Raw genomic sequence first — 17,805 nt, 5'->3', positions numbered from 1 at the left:
GAGTACATATAGTCCCTCTCATTCTGTGTTTTTTGGGGAGCCTCGTGTCATAAGCATTCACCGAATATGCGGAAGCACGCGCCCAAAGGTGGGCATCGTCATGGACAGGAATTGACGTTTAACGGAAGTATCCAGCTCTGTAAGGTACAGTATGCAGCATAAATTGGGTCAATTAATTATTAAAAGAAATAATTGATTGATTCATTAATTGGAGGACTCTCAAGTTGAATATTTAAATTAATTTTGAGCTCGCCTTTCGGAGTACCACATTGGTTATTAGTAGTCGTGCAACGGATATTGAAAGTCACGGTTCGGATCGAATCATGGATTTGAGTCACGGATCGGATAGTTTTTTGGATCAGCAAAAAAAAGAGACAGAGATAGTACTTTGTCTTTATTTACCGTATTTTCACGACTGTAAGGCGCACTTTAAAGTCTTAAATTTTCTCAAAAATCAACGGTGCGCCTAATAGTGAGGTGCGCCTTGAGTGTGGACCAAGGTCCAAAATCTGACTGACTGTGTGGGAGGACTTCCCGCGACACATTGCTTATAAACAAGAAAGGTGGATCTGACTGAGGAGCATGAGACATGACAGCACGGAAGAGTCAACTTGGTGGCGAGTTCTCCAGCCCCTCGTCTTCTTGTGGAGCTCGCTATCATTCCGGGAGGCTGGCGAACACAGCTTTACCAAGACTAGGAGGCACCACCGTGCGAGTTATGCCACAATTTGTCAATGGATCGTGAATGCTTGGGCGAACGCAGACACAACGAGACTGACTCTGACAATGAGACGGAGCCGTGTTTGATGGAGAATTGTTGTTGCTGTTGCCCAGTTGTTTGTTTCGGATACAGAAGATCATTAAGACTATGAGGGATTTATGGATTATGATTGATCAAAAGCAACGTGAGTACATTGTTATATACTTCAAGTACAACTGAACTCAATGTTCACATTGTTACTTCAACCAAACTCAGTTTTGTTTCGCTCGCTGCCTTTTTAAAAACATGCGCTAGCACTGGCATATGCCACTACTGCCACCTGCTGATGAAAAATGAAATTACACATACCCTTCTTCACATACAGACCATGCACATTATGTCACAACCACAGACAGAGCGCGGGAAATTCGAGCCCAAATACAGTCTGAAAACGATTGGCCAGAGGCTTGCAGAAGTACCCATTGTGATAGCTAAGGTGTTAATCTACTAATTAGAAGACATTTCAGTCATTAATGGTCAATTAAAAAGGCTACTGTAAAGATATTTTGGGGGAAAAGGTCCATATTGCAGCTTTAAATAAAATTAAAAAAAATCAACCCAAAATGTCTACTCTGGCCGTTTAGGATTTAGGAATACAAGTTTAAGTGTAATTTATACATGGTCCATGTATAAAATAACATGGTGGCTTAAAGTTGTTTTCCTAAAATCTACACAGCTAGATTTGACATTTTGAGTTGAATGTTTTTTTGTTTGTTTTTTGTTTTTGTTTAATGGGCAAAAGTGTTTCATAAAACAAATGAAGACAAAGTTCTATTTATTTTTATTTTTAATTTTAATAATGAAAAGGGCCTCAAAGTGCAATTTACGACACATTCCCTTCCTTTAAACATGGAGAGTGAATTACAAAGTAGCCTTCGTCCATAATATTAAAAAGAAGGTACCAGCTGTCAAACTCATTTACTGTTAGGCCTACCAACCAGGCAATTGTTGATAGTGCTAAAAGCTAGTAGCTAGCCACTAACGTCGGAGATTTGTGCTATACTATACAATGACGGAGCAATTGACTAGCGGTTTCTTAGCATCCTAAATTAGCGATTGAATATGAGTTAGGGATAACGTGTGGATGTTGGTCGCGTAAGTGTATGATTTTTTTCTGCTGGAAGTCTCGCCTCCTCTGCGACTATAGCCCATTGTAAGCTTGATATGATCTTCAAAGTTCAGGCTGATTTCATCTGCTGAGAGTTTAAACTGACTAAACTTTTAATGGGTTTAAATCTCGGATGGTTTCTTTACCTGCTATTGGAATTGACTTTTCAGTGGTCTTTTGACAGTTCCTCAAGGTTTGTGGTCAATATTTTTTCCTAAGCTACTGGTTGCTATGGCCATTTGAAAAATGTACGGAACAAAACTTTAAGCGTGTTTCTCAAAATGAGGGATTTCAACCTGGCAACATTAAAATTACTTTTTGAGGTATGTCGGTGAATATATTTTAAAGGAAATTAAGTGCATAATTTGAATATATCTCAGTTTTAATTTTTTGACCCATGAGGTCACTTTTACCCGAGCCGGTCACATGTTTTGACTTCCTTACTGGAGCGGTCTGTGTCGCCTGCATTAAGTGTGCTATGAGTGTGAGTGTTTTTCTTTTCATTTAACCTTTATTTAACCTGGTTGGTCCCATTGAGATTAAAAACCTCTCTTTCAAGAAAGACCTGGCACAAAGTCACAGACATACAGTACAGAGTGGGACAAATTAAAAAAGTGTACTAAGTACAACATTTTGGATTAAATGATCAATAAAATTAAACAGCCAAGCAAAAAACATCGACACTGTATGGAAGCTGTTTCCATGTCTTTCAATTTTGATTTAAAAACATTTAAAGACACCAGTTCTTTGAGCTTTAAGTCATTCTGCAGAAGATCCCAGGCTGATAGTCCTGAGTACCCAAAAGCTTTTTTTTTTTTTTTTACAAAATTCTGTCCGTATGTTTGAGACAGAAAGCAAAAAGAAGTCCTGCGAACGCTACTAATACTGTCCGGTGCTTCTCTGCCTGATAAAAACAAAAAGATAGAGGTGAAGCAGCCCAAGAATTGCCTTATAAATAAAGGTATGCCAGTAAATTAGGCTGCGGGTCGACAATGTAGGCCATCCGACCCGAGAGTATAACTCACCGCGGTGAATCAGAGCTTTACAATTCGTAATAAACCTCAGGTACTGTATATGTATGTCAAACCCTTCAAAATATAGTAGGGTATTGGGAATGGTGTTTGTAGATTGAACTGGGGTGGAATTGAAAGAATGAGTGAAGAAATGTAATGTGTGTGCTTGATGGTCACTCTAGTCTTTAATTGTCAAAGCTGCTCTGTCACACAATGATTGGGTGTTAACCTTGCATTTCAGTCTTTTTGTGGCATTTTGCTTTCCCACTCCGTCAACCACATGTGCCAATTTCTTTATATGAGGAGAATACGCACTGAGAGGGTGAGAGCGCTGCACAATTGCTCACACAGGCAGATTAGAGGGAACATTGCCCACAGGCCCAATAACAATGTGGAACATCTTGTTATTGCAGAAACACCAATGTTGGAGAGTGAAGAAGAGGAGGGACTTCGATTGTGGCATCTGGTGAAAAGCAATGAAGACCCGGAGATTCCGAAACACAGGAAGAGCAGTATGAGGGAGAGAGAAAGAGCAAAGGCCATACCTGAGATTTACCTGACCAGGCTTCTTTCCATGAAGGTAACACCAGTAGAAACTGTGTGAAGCACCTTACCAAACTGCTTTCAGTGTATGTAAGAGCCGTTGAATCAATTATATTTAATGACCAGACTACTTTCCTTGAAGGTTATACTCAAATTTTCACATCCTGTAGTTCTGACACACAAGCCCTTCTGTTGGCATATAGGGAACTCTGCAGAAGTTTGTGGATGACTTCTTTGTTGCCATCCTGAGCACGAAGCGTCCTCCTCCCATTGCTGTCAGGTTTTTTTTTGACTTTCTGGATGACATGGCGAAGAAACATGGTATTGATGACCCAGAGACTGTCCACATCTGGAAGACCAACAGGTGAGATACCAACTAGATCGCTTGGACAGCCAATGTGTGTGTGTGTGTGTGCGTGCGTGCGTGCGTGCGTGCGTGCGTGCGTGCGTGCGTGCGTGCGTGCGTGCGTGCGTATATATGGCTAAGATGACTGGCTTGGCTGGCTGGGTTGGCTGGCTCTGGCTGGCTAGGCTGACTGGCTAAGTTGGCTGTCTGACTGTCTAAGTTGTCTGTCTGTCGTAAGTTGGCTGTCTGTCTCTCTAAGTTGGCTGTCTGTCTGTCTAAGTTGGTTTTCTGCGCAACCAGTCTCCCTCTCAGGTTCTGGGTCAACATCCTGAAGAACCCCCAGTTTGTATTGGATGTCCAAGTGACGGACAGCATTGATGCTGTCCTATCCGTCATTGCTCAGACCTTTATTGACTCGTGTACTACATCTGAGCACAAAGTGGGCCGGGTACGTCACTTGTCTGCTTGTTTATGTTTGACTTCATTTGTGTCTAACATGTAACTCATTGTGACCGATATCTGCCCAATCAGGACTCTCCAGTCAACAAGTTGCTCTATGCCCGGGAAATCCCCCGATACAAACAGCTGGTGGAGAGGTGAGTTCCCACGGGTATGGTTTGTGTGCCTCATTCACAAAGCCGTACTTGAATAAGCCAGGATTGTACTTCAGCGTCAATTCTGCTTGTGGCTGTGTCTCCACTGCGGAGTACAACACATTTCGCGACGTCACGAGTTTCGATCGACATCTAAACGCAGTGCAACGTCACACAAGCACCGCGCGCCGAAAATCACAACGAGGAAAGAAAAAACTTTCGGTTCTTGCTGTTTTTCTCTGCTTTTTATTTTATGTACTTGCCGTGGAAAGATGGTTTGAGTAAGGCGTTTAGATGAAAAGGCTGACTTGAAAGTCACAAGTTTTGATCGACACGTAATATCCTTGCAACGGTTTCTGTGACGTCAAGCACGGCGCCGCAAAAATCAGGACAACAAAAAGGAAAGAGATAAACTTTTGGTGGTTGCCGTTTTTTTCTGCTTTTTTTTAATGTACTTGGCATGGATGGATGTTTCGAGTGAGAGGAGACGGCGTCTAGATGAAGTCTAACAGTAGAGTGGAACAAAAATAGACAAAATATTATTAAGAGAATTGTTTTTGGTGGAAGAGACTTAAGCCGAGAATGCATCATCGCCGTGCATGAAGGTCAGATAATTTCTTATACTAAATAATTTTTAGCCAATCAGCATTGAAGCCCGATCGGGAGTTTATCGAGCCGGCAGAGTACATACCCTTCGAGAAGGACCTCCGCTCGTCTCTGTAAGTTCCTGTAAATGTGGCCCGGTTGGGAAGGCTCCTGCAGGGGAGACACGCACATACGGGGCTGGCCCCAAAAATTTACCCCGAAGTTCCTGCGGTGGAAACGCGGCTATTGTCTCTTCTTGTGCATCCTCACTTGAGGAATGTCTGTTAACTGCAGGAACCATTCATAGTCCTTCAAGATTCCCTCCTGTGTTTTCCGATTCCCAAACATCCCTTTTCCTAAAAATCTAGAATATATTTTTTTTTAACCTTTGACTTTTTTTGTTTGTTTACATGTTCATAAGGTGTTTAAGGAATTGCATAGAAAGCTGTGTTTACTTGCAAACACTGAGTTAATGTTTTATATTTCAGGCCATTCTCAAAGTAAAACTATACTGCACTGCTCTATACTGCGGTTTGAAACCCCCCCCCCCAACATTTGTGTGGTGCATTAAAATTGGAGGGGAGCTGTAGAGCGAAGACGGTGTTTCCACCCTAACCCCCCGTAGATTGAAATTGTTTATGTGGTAAGTCAGTTGTTGTTAGGTCACCTAGCAAACACAAGTTTGGAGATAAAGGTATCCTACAGTCCAAGATAGCGGAAAGTTTTTCAAAGACTTTAGTCCAGAAATACATAACCGGAGTGCATAATCATAAAGCATGAAAATAGGTGTCTGTAGTGTTTTGTAAACACTGGAGACAATTGTCGGAGTCTGAGAGTCCCATTTTCTTCATCATATATTGAGTAATGTATTTTCTATGAATAATTTTATATTGGATAAGTTGTAAATTTGTGTGTTTTGTCATTTTAAATACGTTTTCACAAACTTGAATCCAAAAGTCAGATTCCGGAGCTATAGACAGGTCTGTCTCCCATTTTGAGATGGGTAAAGACATTTTATCAGTATATGAAAGTAACTTATATATTTTTGAGAGTTTTTTTGTTGTTGTCGGAGAAAGCTTGGCAATATCTTTAGCTAAAACAGGCGGTTGGAGCGTACCCCGGAGTGTTGGAATTTGTTTCTTTATCATACTTTTAACTTGCAGATAATGTAAAAAAAATCAATTTTTTATTTTGTATTTTTGAAGCAAGGATGTATATGATATAAACATATTATCTGAAAAGAGATGGTGGAGATGTGTAATTCCTTTTTGCTCCCACACACCTAAATAAAACGATTGCTTGTTAAATTGAAAATCGAGGTTATGCCATAGGGGAGAGAGCCCACAGGGCTCCACTTGGGCTTTTGTAATTTCTAGTGCCTTCCACCAGGCAGTCAGGGTGGCGGAAATCATTGGGTTTTTAAAACAATTATGTCACTATGTAATCGATGTTGTAATAAAGAGTAAATCTAGAAGTCTGAGGTTATTACAATCCTTCTGTTCTAGTTCCAGCCAACAGTTAGTATCTCTGTTGGGTTGTGTCCATAGAATGATATATTGTAGCTGGTTAGCTATATAGTAGTGCATAAAATTTGGTGCCTCTAAACCACCTTTGGATTTACTTTTCTGAAGAGTAGATAGACTATTCTTTGCTTTTTTTTTTATTCCAGTAACATTTTGTAACGGCTGAGTCCAACAACTGGAACCAGTTAGCCGTAGGTTTAAATGGAATCATTGAGAAAAAATAGCTTATTTTGGGTAAAACTTTCATTTTAATGGTGGCTATTCATCCTATTAGAGAAATAGGAAGATTATTCCAGCGCTCCAAGTCACTATAAATGTTATCCAGAAGTGGAGTAAAGTTTAAATGAATTAAATCAGTTAATTTAGGTGAGATTTTTATGCCTAAGTATTTTAAATTACCTATAGGAAATGAGTAGTGTGGGTCCTGGCTTGCAGGGTTCCATGAATTTTCTGTAATAGGTAGAAGTGTTGATTTTGTCCAGTTAATAGAATAATCTGAAAACTGTGAGAATTTAGTTATTAAAGTTAAATACTTCCCCTAACGAAATAGCAGGTTTTTCTAAATAAAGTAAAATATCATCGGCATATAGATTAATTTTATGTTCTGTTACCCCAGAGTGAATTCCTTGAATCCTTCTTTCCTGGCGTATGGCTAATGAAAGTGGCTCAATAAATATTGCAAATAATAAAGGGGACAGTGGGCATCCCTGTCTTGTGCCTCTCTGTAGAGGAAAACTTTGAGATATAATCCCATTAGTAGTAACTGTAGCTTTAGGAGAATCATATAATACTGACACCCAGTGGATAAATGATTTTCCAAAGCCAAATTTATTTAAAACAGCAAAGAGGAAGGACCAGTTAACTTTGTCGAAAGCTTTTTCTGCATCCAATGATATAATAACTGCCTTTTTATTATGCCGCTGTGACATGCTAATAAGGTTAAAGAGCCTCCTAATAATATTAGTAGATTGATGATCTTTAATAAAGCCTGTTTGGTCGCTATGAATGATTGTCGAGATTACTGTTTCTAGTCTAGATGTGAAAGCCTTAGTGATAATTTTAATATCAGTGTTAATTTGTGAAATCGGACGGTAACTTGATGGAAGGGTGGGGTCTTTTTCTGGCTTTAATAAAAGTTTAATTGCTGCTGTATTCATGCGTGGGCGTATGTAACCATTAGTTTTGATTTCTGTTACTACTCTTAAGAATAGTGGAGCAAGCATTAACCAAAAGTGCTTAAAAAATATAGCCGGATAACCATCCGGGGCAGGTGCTTTGCCATTAGGCATACTATCTAGAGCACTATACAACTCGTTTATAGTAAGTGGCGCATCTAACATATTTTTATATTCAGTAGTTAACTGAGGTATATTTAAGCTACTGAGGAATGCCTCAATATGCTCAGGGTTAGGCTTGTTAGTTTCTGAGTATAGGTTGCGATAATAGTTGTAAAAAATTTGATTAATTTCTTCTGGTGATTGTGTGCATTCACCAGTTGTCCCTTTAATACCCGTTATAAGAGATTTTTCCTGATTGCGTTGAAGTTGGTTTGCAAGAAATTTACCTGATTTGTTATTATATTCAAAGTTGTTGTATCTCAATTATTGTATTATAAACTCTGTCTTTTTAGTTAGCATATCGTCTAACTGTATTTTTGTTTTTTGTAAGTCAGTCCATTTTTGGTTATTTGGGTTTATTGCATATGATAAGCAGTCCTATCGCTAGTCTGCTTGCTGAACAGGATTTTAGATCTCGGTAGGCGCTGAGGTATGTGTTTCCTGTGTAAAAACGAAAGTCAGTCCCTTGCTGGAGGGAATCAGAGTTTTTCCTTTTTGAACTGTCTCTGGTTGTTTTTTGGAAACACAAGGTTAATCCATCAAGGCACGCACACACATTCCCCACGGGGAAAGGTTTAAAAACACAAAAAGGGGGAGACATTGAGGGTGACGGCCAATTTTACAATACTATTTAAGTGGAAACATGCTCTCCCCCCGACGCATAATAGATGGCATCGAGACGTTACGATGCATATTAAACTAGAAAAAATGAGATTTTCGCTGCCAGTGATGTCTTCAACAAGACATGGAATCCCTTCAAGGAATACTTATAGCGATAAGATGCCCTTACACCCTATCCCTTTGTCTGTGTATTTTTTCTTAACTATTATTACTGTTTATTTAGTACTTAAGGACGTACGTATCTTTTGGTCAATTAATTTGTTTACTTTCTGTGTTTGTGTGAATGTGTTAGAGTGAATGGATGATTGTCGATCTTTGCTAATAGTTAATGGATAAGTTGGTCGTTTATATGTTCCTCAAGTTTGTTTCGCGTTTCATACACAACTGTGATATGACCCTTTTGGGTAATCTTCTGGTGTTTTTGCTGATTTGTTTTCACCTCTTGTATGTTGCAAGGCCTTGTATGTATGGTACTTCGACAACATTGCTGTGCTTTTCAAAAATTATAAAAATTCTGAATATTAAAGATCGACACAAAAGTTTAGAAGGGAAAGCACACATTTAAGGCTTTCTTCACCCAGAGTGTATCTGGCAATGTGGTGTGTAATTGAAAGACTGGAAACGTGGATGGGAGAATCCGCACAGTCATGTAAGTGCGTAACTGTGTGTCTTTTTGCTCCTTTAGTACATGGAGAATATGGGTATACTTAAGTATAAAATTATTTCATCATGTACACCTCCAACATCAACGGGACCGTCATTTGACAATGCTGGGGCCACAAAATATGCTCCAAAGATGCCTAGTGTTCACTTTTTATCCGTAGAAATCCTCTACAAAACATGACAAACATTAGCGACTACATCCAAATGTGAGTGATTGGGATGGAACATACTAGCATTTCAAGGTACACTGCAGGATGAGCCGTACAGTGCATCTTTGAGCCTCCAGGATTCAGCAACCCCTTCCCCCCATTACCTGTCACGGAAAGTCTCTGAAAAACTTAAATACAGAGGAAAAAAATAGTCAAAATCCCAAACCCAAAAAACCCCCCAAAAAAAACAAAAAATGTTTCTGGAAAAAAGGTCTGTCATGGGCGCCAGGAACATGTTGTAGCCTTAGCATGGGAAACATGTCAACAATCTTACAGCAGTGTGACATTGTGTAATGGTGTGTGCATGTGTGTGGTTTTGTTTTTGCTACATGGTCGGGCCCATATTCCGGGATTTTACAGACTTGTCCTCGTGGGGCCAATTTGGAGGGCCCCACAACTTTTGATGGTCAAAACTTGGTTTGAATTGCGTTATTGTTAGGGTAAGTGTTGTAGTGAAGCAATAATTTTTTATGGTTGGGGTAAGGAGCTAGGAAATGCATCATATCAATGGGATGGCCCCACAAAGATAGTACCACAAATGTGTGTGCGTGTGTTTGTTTGTTTGTTTGTTGTGCAGATATTACAGTGACATCCACAGTGCTTCTTCCGGCTGTTACCAGGAGATGAACTCCACTCTGACTGAGCTGTCCGGGGTGAGTGACACTTAACATGCAGAACATTTTAGCTAGTTTTGGCTCAACACATATATACATAAGGTCCTCCGTGAGTCATCACCTTATAGTGGTGGAGGGGTTTGCGTGTCTCAATGAGCCCAGGAGCTATGTTGTCTGGGGCTTCATGCCCCTGTTAGGGTCACCCATGACAATTAGGTCCTAGGAGCGGGACCAGACACAGCATGGCTCAAAAAGACCCCTATGATGAACGTCAATTTTGGATCGCGGTTTGGATGTGGTTCACCAAGGCCCCTCTCTGGAGCTAGGCCTAGAGGCGGGCCTTGAAGGCACGTGTCTGGTGGCCGGGCCTATGGCCATGGGGCCCAGCCGGGCACAGCCCAAAAAGGCAACGTGGGTCCCCCTTCCCATGGGCTCACCACCTGTGGGAGGGGCCAAAGGGGTCGGGTGTGCAGTGAGCTAGGCGGCAACCAAAGGCGGGGACCTTGGCGGTCCGACCCCCGGCTACTGAAGCTAGCTCTGGGGACATGGAATGTCACCTCTCTGGCAGGCAAGGAGCCCGAGCTAGTGTGTGAGGTTGAGAAGTTCCAATTAGATATAGACTTGCCTCCACACACAGCTTGGGTTCTGGTACCAATCCTCTCGAGAGGGGTTGGACTCTCTTCCTTTCTAGAATAACCCACGGTGAGAGGCGCAGAGCAGGTGTGTGCATACTTATTGCCCCCAGGCAAGGGTTCGTTGGGGTTTACCCCAGTGGACGAGAGGGTAACCTCCTTCCGACTTTGGGTGGGGGGATGGGTCCTGACTGTTGTTTGTGCTTATGCACCGAATAGCAGCTCAGAGTACCCACCCTTTCTGGAGTCTTTGGAGGGTGTGCTTGAGAGCACTCCCCCTGCGGACTCCCTCTGGGGACTCCCTCGTTCTGCTAGAGGGACTTCAACGCTCACGTGGGTAATGACAGTGACCTGGAGGGCCGTGATTGGGAAGAAGCATTGCCTATTGTTTTTGTAAGACTTGTTTTCTTTTATTTTTTATAATTTATTATTTTATTTTATGAAGTTGTCATAACAACATGGATCTATAGCGCCCCCTAGCGTGGAAAAATAGAAACCAACCCTGTCACGTTTGACCGAGGGCTACGGAAATTGGCAGGCACGTTTACCACCACGAGACACACAAAAAAGTAAACGGAAGCCATTTCCTAAAATGTATAGGAATTGAGCTATGAATTTTTGAATAACCAGTTATGGCCCATTTTTGCACATTCACTGTTCCCCTCTTTGACAACAATTTGTACCCGATTGAGTTCAAACTTGGCATATATCACATCAAGATCTGAGACAACAATTTGGAGGGGGTGGGGGGGGGATCTTAAGTTTTCTGGCAGGCATGATGCGAACCCGAACGAAAACTGAAAAATGACGTCTTGGTGCTTGTGCTTTAAGACAGTGGACCCCAACCTTTTTTTCACCACGGACCTGTTCATACATGTCCACAACTTTGGCGGACCAGCAACCCAGTGGGTTGAGGGTGGGGGGGGGGTGCTTGGCTGTTCGTCGGTTGATTAATAAAAGGCTACGACAACAAACGCAAGCCCACTACCATAACAAAGGTAACAAAACGCGACTGAGATGATTAGCATCTTGACGTGTCAAGAGTCCGTCGTAAACAGAGAGAATCTGGTCACTTTTCAAAATAAAATATTTTTAAGCCTCGGCTAATTTATTAACCGGAAGTACAGTAAGTTTTTTTTATTCTTTCAACTGTGCGGCCCGGTCCAAAGGTGCCCACGGCCCGGTACAAGTCTGCGGCCCGTGGTTGGGGACCACTGCTTTAAGAAACTGCTACCTATGGTCATTAGACTGGGAGGCAGCGCCGAGCGGCCGAGTTACCCTACAATTTGTTAATGGATTGTGCATGCTTGGCCTAACGTGTCTGCTTTCACTGTTGTTAGAGCTCAAAAAAAATTTTTTATTTTATTTTATGATTTGAAGATGCCAGCATTTGCAGATATTTTTTTGTTTTTGTCTGATGACATTGTTTTTAAAAGTAAATCAGACTTCATATTCAAGCAGTTACTCAGTACTTGAGTATCCTTTTCAGCAAATACTTTTTTGCTTGTACTTGACTGATTTTTTTTTAATGACTAATTTTTACTTTTACTTGAGTAATATTATTTTGAAGTAACACTACTCTTACTTGAGTATAATTTTTGGCTACTCTACCCACCTCTGCATATCAGGACTGACCAAAAGTATAGATTTTTGAAAAAATATGAAATATGCCAAACTGTGACTTATGGGGCTTTGGCCCAACGCCAGCTATAGAGTCTTTCCAGTAAAAGGACATATTTGTTGAGGGTTAAACCGGCCAGAAGTCTTTGACGTGTGTCATTGAATCACAAACAAAACCAAAAATTGTCCAATAGTGTAGTAAATATTCTTTAATTTCCAATAACATCAATACCTAAAACAGCTTCACTCAATTTCCGATTATGTCTACATGTAAAAATACTAAACAAATGCGTCAACATAAAACGTCAAAAAGCTATATGCCCTAGCCCAGAAATCACACTCAAAAAAGGAAAAACAAAGAACAATGTAATATGGCTTCAACACCAGCAATATATACCCATTACCCACTGTGCATTTACTCGCATTTGCAGACATCCGATATATTGGATTTTTATTGCCATTGAAAAAGGCCTGACAATGATGTGAAGCTGTGTGCACAACATTTAACAGCATAAAATTGAAATGTTATCACTTGAAGCATGCAGTTTGTTTCTTGTACAGTCTTTAAATAGTGTGCCGGACATGTTGGAAGTAACATTGTTTTTGGCATCAAGTTTGCATTTTTCTCCCATCGTAAATAAATAAAACACAAGGTCAAAGTAAAGACAGTAAATAATCAGACATATTAAATGTCTTTTAACATTTGAATGACATCTGGTTTCTTCTGTCTTTTCAGAAATTCGCCTCCGAAATGAACAGTCTTGTTGCACTTCATGAACTCTATAAGTACATCAACAAATATTATAACCAGGTAACACATATACACATGCACACGCTCGCGCACACACTCACACACACACACACACGTTTGCCTTTGTATCTTAATGGGAACATCTCATTGACATAATTTCCTAGCCCCTTACAAGTGGTGCAATGGATCATCGTTGATCCGTGGTCGGTTCTGATCCTGCCCGATCCGCGGATTAGGTGCACATTCACAGTCAATACCATTCTGACATGTCAAGGAAGCTGAAAGATACTCAATGTAACATGCTGAGCCTAACTTCCCAATAAAGTTTACTAAATACAGTAATACATTGACAGAAAAGCAAATAGCTTTAGTACTCTTTTACTTTGTGATGGCTAGCTTGACTTCCCTTTTAGACGTTCATTATCGTAGTTGATTGACATTGTAGTTGTGACCAACATCAACACAACGCTATCCCGAACTCATGTTCTATCGCTAATTTAGGATGTTAAGAAACCGCTAATTTATTACGCGATCATTGTATGATATGGCAGAAGTCTCTGACGTACAGTAAGTGGCTAGCGGCTACCTGTTAGCATGACCAATGACTGTCTGGCTGCTGGCTGGTAAGTAAGTGTAACAGCTTACTTTATTTATTTTTCAATATTCTGGACCAAGGCTACATCGTAAATCCCTCTCTTTGTTTAAAGGAAGAAAAGTGCCTTAAATTTCACATTGAGGTCTTTTCATTATTATAAAATAAAAGAAGATAAATAGAACTTTGTCTTCATTTATTTTATAAAACTCTTTTGCCCATTAAAAAACAAAAACATTCAACTCAAAATGTCAAGCTTAGCTGTTTAGATTATAGGAACACAACTTTAACCCATTAACCGCGCTTCTCCCCTTAAGTCATTTTGTTTTGTTTTTACCAATTCTTGGTCTATTAGCCGATGAAATGCATCGAAATATACACAAGAGGTGACGTGGGCCTCGAAGCATGTCCTGGAATTTTATTGGAGCATTCAAGGCTGACGCAGATTCGTGGGAGTTATGAAATAGATGACGTGATTAATGATGGTGCGGGAGGAATTTGAATCAGTGTAAAGAATTGACAGTGACATACTGTTAAGAAATATGTTTGTAGACAATGATGATGTTGAAAATGATAATGTTGAAAATTTTGACAACAGAATGGACGGCAAATAATTACCACTCGATCCCCTGAGGTTGTTACAACTGTGGTCCAGTGTTGAAGGTAAATATGTATTGAGTTACAGTATATACCAGCAGATGCGACATTTGTTTGTTGATATTTTTAAGAAACATATTGAAGTTTTATAATAATAAATTTAGGTTTGTGTGAATGGCACAGGTGTACGCTCTGAAATGTTTTTGGAATTATGTTTCTATCTGCTTCAGGAGCTGAGAAGTTTGGGACAATCCCCAAAAATTTGTGTGTGATCTCCAATTTGTCCACACTGTCTCCAACACATATCGGATTTCGTCTTATCAAATGATTGAAGGTGTTTTAAAAAATCGAACGTTAACTTTTCATAGAAATTCTTTCCAGGTTGGACTTTTGGTTAATCTGTGTCCACTTTTACATATTTGTCCCCCCACAATTGGTCTTCTATCACCGTATTAATTTCTAATTCCCACTCTTCTTTTATCTCTAAGGTGTCCCCAGATATATCTGACTGTGAACATTTATACAAGTGAGATACAGTTCTGTCACATTTTCCCCCTTTTGTACATACAATAAAGAAAGTTTCCAAGGCTCTAGGTTGCACTTTAAGAAGGGACCACTCTTTATTGGACATCAGATAACTTTTCAGTTGTAAAGACCTATACAAATCATTCGAAACCAAAGCAAATTCCTTCTGTAACTACCCAAAAGACTTCAGAGTTTCACCTTGAAATAATACATTTACAAGGGCGCAAGACCTTTGCCTTCCCAGTCCCGAAACTCCACAAAGCCAGATATTCTACTAGCCCTCAATATCGACAGAGGAGCTTTAATCTTTTTACTAACATTACTTAGAATTTTAGGTGCAGTCCACCCAGATATTTGTAATTTTATTCTACTCCTCTTTGGGGACAAATATCAAGTCCTTCAGCGAGGAAAGAGGGCATAAACTTTGTTCCAGAGTTAACCATGTTGTTTCTTTACTTTGTTTTTGCCACTCCATCTCTCCACGCAATTGTGCTGCCCAGTAATACAAGTTAAAGTCCGGTAGATTAAGACCACCACGGGCTCTACTATTGGTTAGTTGCGCAAATTTAATCCTGGGCTTCTTTTTTTTGCCAAATAAATGAAGATACCATTTTTTGCGTCTTTTTAAAATGAGACGCTGGAATCCGGATAGGCAAAGACAAAAACAGATACAGTAATCTGAGAACATTCATTTTGACAGTTTCAATTCCCCCAAAAAATAAAGTGGCAATAATTCCCACCTAGTAAAATCTTTCTGAATCAGATGCACTAATTTCCCTAAATTTGCTTCATACAGTTAAGAAGTATCCGGAGTAACTGTGATAACTAAATAAACCTACCAAGAGACCATTTAAATTTGACCTTCTTATCCAACTCCAAAGGCCAATTTATCATCATAACTTCAGATTTTGAACTATTTACCATGTATCCTGAAACCATGCCAAAATCCCCCAGACATTTAAACAATTCTGGTATAGATGTTATTGGGTCTGTAATATACAATATAATATCATCCGCATAAAAGGATAATTTGTGGGTTTTACATTTGTCTGATATACCTAAAATTAACAGATTATTTCTAATCAATTCTGCTAAAGGCTCTATACTTATAGCAAACAAAATCGACGACAAGCAACAGCCCTGGCGTGTCCCTCTTCCCAAAGGAAAACTTTCAGACATATATCCATTAACTTGTACTCTAGATGTGGGACTCATGTACAACACTTCAAACCACTTAATACAACTTTCATCAAAACCCATTTCAGCCAGTACCAGTTTCAGAAACATCCAATCCACCCGATCAAATGCCTTCTCAGCATCAAGGCTGAGAAGCATTGATAGGTGTGACATTCCTTAGCTGGTGACATTATATTTAAGGTTCACCTAATATTATTTACACCTAATCTCCCAGGTATCCTGTCTGATCTGGGTTCATAAGTTTAACAACAATCTTCTGAAGTCTCCTAGCCAAAATTGCACCCAGTATTTTCACATAATTACACAGCAAACTAATGGGCCTATATGAGGCACATTGAGTGGGATCTTTTCCGTCCTTATATATCACAGAGATTATTGCCTCAGCCCATGTTTTTAGTATAATTTAATGTGTGGTTAAATTCCCTGTGTAAAAGCGGAACAAGCTCTGCCTGGAAACATTTTAGAATGCCGCCCGGCATCTTATTTTTAAGATTTCTTATAATAAATGTAATTTCTTCCTTAGTAATAGTCTCCATCAAAGCTTTGGCTTCATTCCCATCAAGTTTAGTAAGATAAATACGTTGCAAAAATGTTTATTCTTGTTCTCTTTATCAGGTACATGTTCTGAGTTATATAGTTGCGTGTAATATGTACAAAAAGCATTAGCTATTGCTCTGGAGTGTGAAACTATGTTCCTTGATTTGGAACATGTCATTTTCCTGGATTGTTCTACTTGCTTGTAATTTTCTTAGCTGAAATGCAAGTAACCTACTAGCCTTATTCCCTTGTTCATAATATTTTTGATTAGCGAATCTTAAAGCACCCTCTGCCTGGTATGTAAGTAAATCATTCAAGTCTTGTCTGCACTTCTTCAGATCCTGTAAAACAGTATCGTTATTTGTTCTTTTACAGGGTGACACACACACAAAAAACGGTCATCATCTAAACTTGAATAACTTAAGAAATAATTAATCAATTCTTTTTATTTTTCAGATTTACCAAGAAGAATTAATGTTCTAAGAGTCTACCAAATTTGACTTTCGGATGCCATGGACTGAGGAAAATACATTTATAATTGAGACATATTTTCGGCTCTCCCTTCGAGGAAGGGTAAGAAGCTCGGTCATCCGGGAGGGACTGAGTGTTGAGCAGTTACTCCTCCTCATTGAAAGGAACCAGTTGAGGTGGCTCGAGCATCTGGTTTGGATACCTCGTGGACGCCTCCATGGAGAGGTGTTCCGGGCATGTCCCACCGGCGGTAGGCCCCAGGGACGACCCAGGACACACTGGAGAGACTATGTCTCTCAGCTGGCCTGGGAACGCCTTGGGATCCCATCGGAGGAGCTGGTTGAAGTGACTGGGGAGAAGGAAGTCTGGGCTTCCCTGCCAAAGCTGCTGCTGGGTTAACAAGTTCAAAACCCATGGGACTGTGCATAACCTCAATGGTAAAGACACTAACAGACAATCACACACTGGACGACTGAAATCATCAAGGACACCTCACAACTTTGCTGCAGTCAGACTCTGTTGTCCGCAGCCCAAGCAAGTCTATGCGTCGGCGACGTCAGGAGCTTGGAATCAACTGGGAGTCTGTGCGGAGAATTTTGATCGCAGATCTGTCTGTTAGTGTCTTTACCATTGAGGTTATGCACAGTCACATGGGTTCTGAACTTGTTGACCCATCTGTAGATCATTGAGTGGACAGGAAATTCACGACATCCGAACCGTTCTTTGAATTGCAATTGAGCTGCGTGGATAGACTTCAGCCAAAAATATGCCTATAAATGTATTTTTCCTCAGTAGTCCATGGCATCTCAAAGGTCAAATTTGGTAGACTCTGAAAACATTAATTCTTCTTGGTAAATATGAAAAATATAAATAATTGATTAATTATTTCTAAAGTTATTCAAGTTTAGGTGATGACGGGGGTTTTTGTGTCACCCTTTTATGATCACTTTCCAATTGTTTTATCAGCT

General features: G+C 40.1%; 1 protein-coding gene across 2 annotated transcripts in view; it reads left to right on the top strand.

The window, feature by feature from the left end:
- The window catches only part of plxnb3 (plexin B3), a 133,878-nt gene that overhangs the window by 103,673 nt on the left and 12,400 nt on the right, over positions 1 to 17,805 (top strand). For both annotated transcript variants that reach the window (XM_077555188.1, XM_077555179.1), the window contains exons 33-38: positions 3,295 to 3,461; positions 3,628 to 3,788; positions 4,071 to 4,218; positions 4,302 to 4,366; positions 9,879 to 9,954; positions 12,904 to 12,978. In XM_077555188.1, the coding sequence (XP_077411314.1) occupies positions 3,295 to 3,461; positions 3,628 to 3,788; positions 4,071 to 4,218; positions 4,302 to 4,366; positions 9,879 to 9,954; positions 12,904 to 12,978 (692 nt within the window). The remainder of the gene's footprint in view (positions 1 to 3,294; positions 3,462 to 3,627; positions 3,789 to 4,070; positions 4,219 to 4,301; positions 4,367 to 9,878; positions 9,955 to 12,903; positions 12,979 to 17,805) is intronic.

The sequence above is a fragment of the Vanacampus margaritifer genome, chromosome 1 (assembly GCF_051991255.1).
Source record: "Vanacampus margaritifer isolate UIUO_Vmar chromosome 1, RoL_Vmar_1.0, whole genome shotgun sequence".
NCBI lineage: Eukaryota > Metazoa > Chordata > Actinopteri > Syngnathiformes > Syngnathidae > Vanacampus > Vanacampus margaritifer.
The sequence above is the reverse complement of the archived record's forward strand: the minus strand, read 5'-3'. Positions and strand labels throughout refer to the sequence as shown.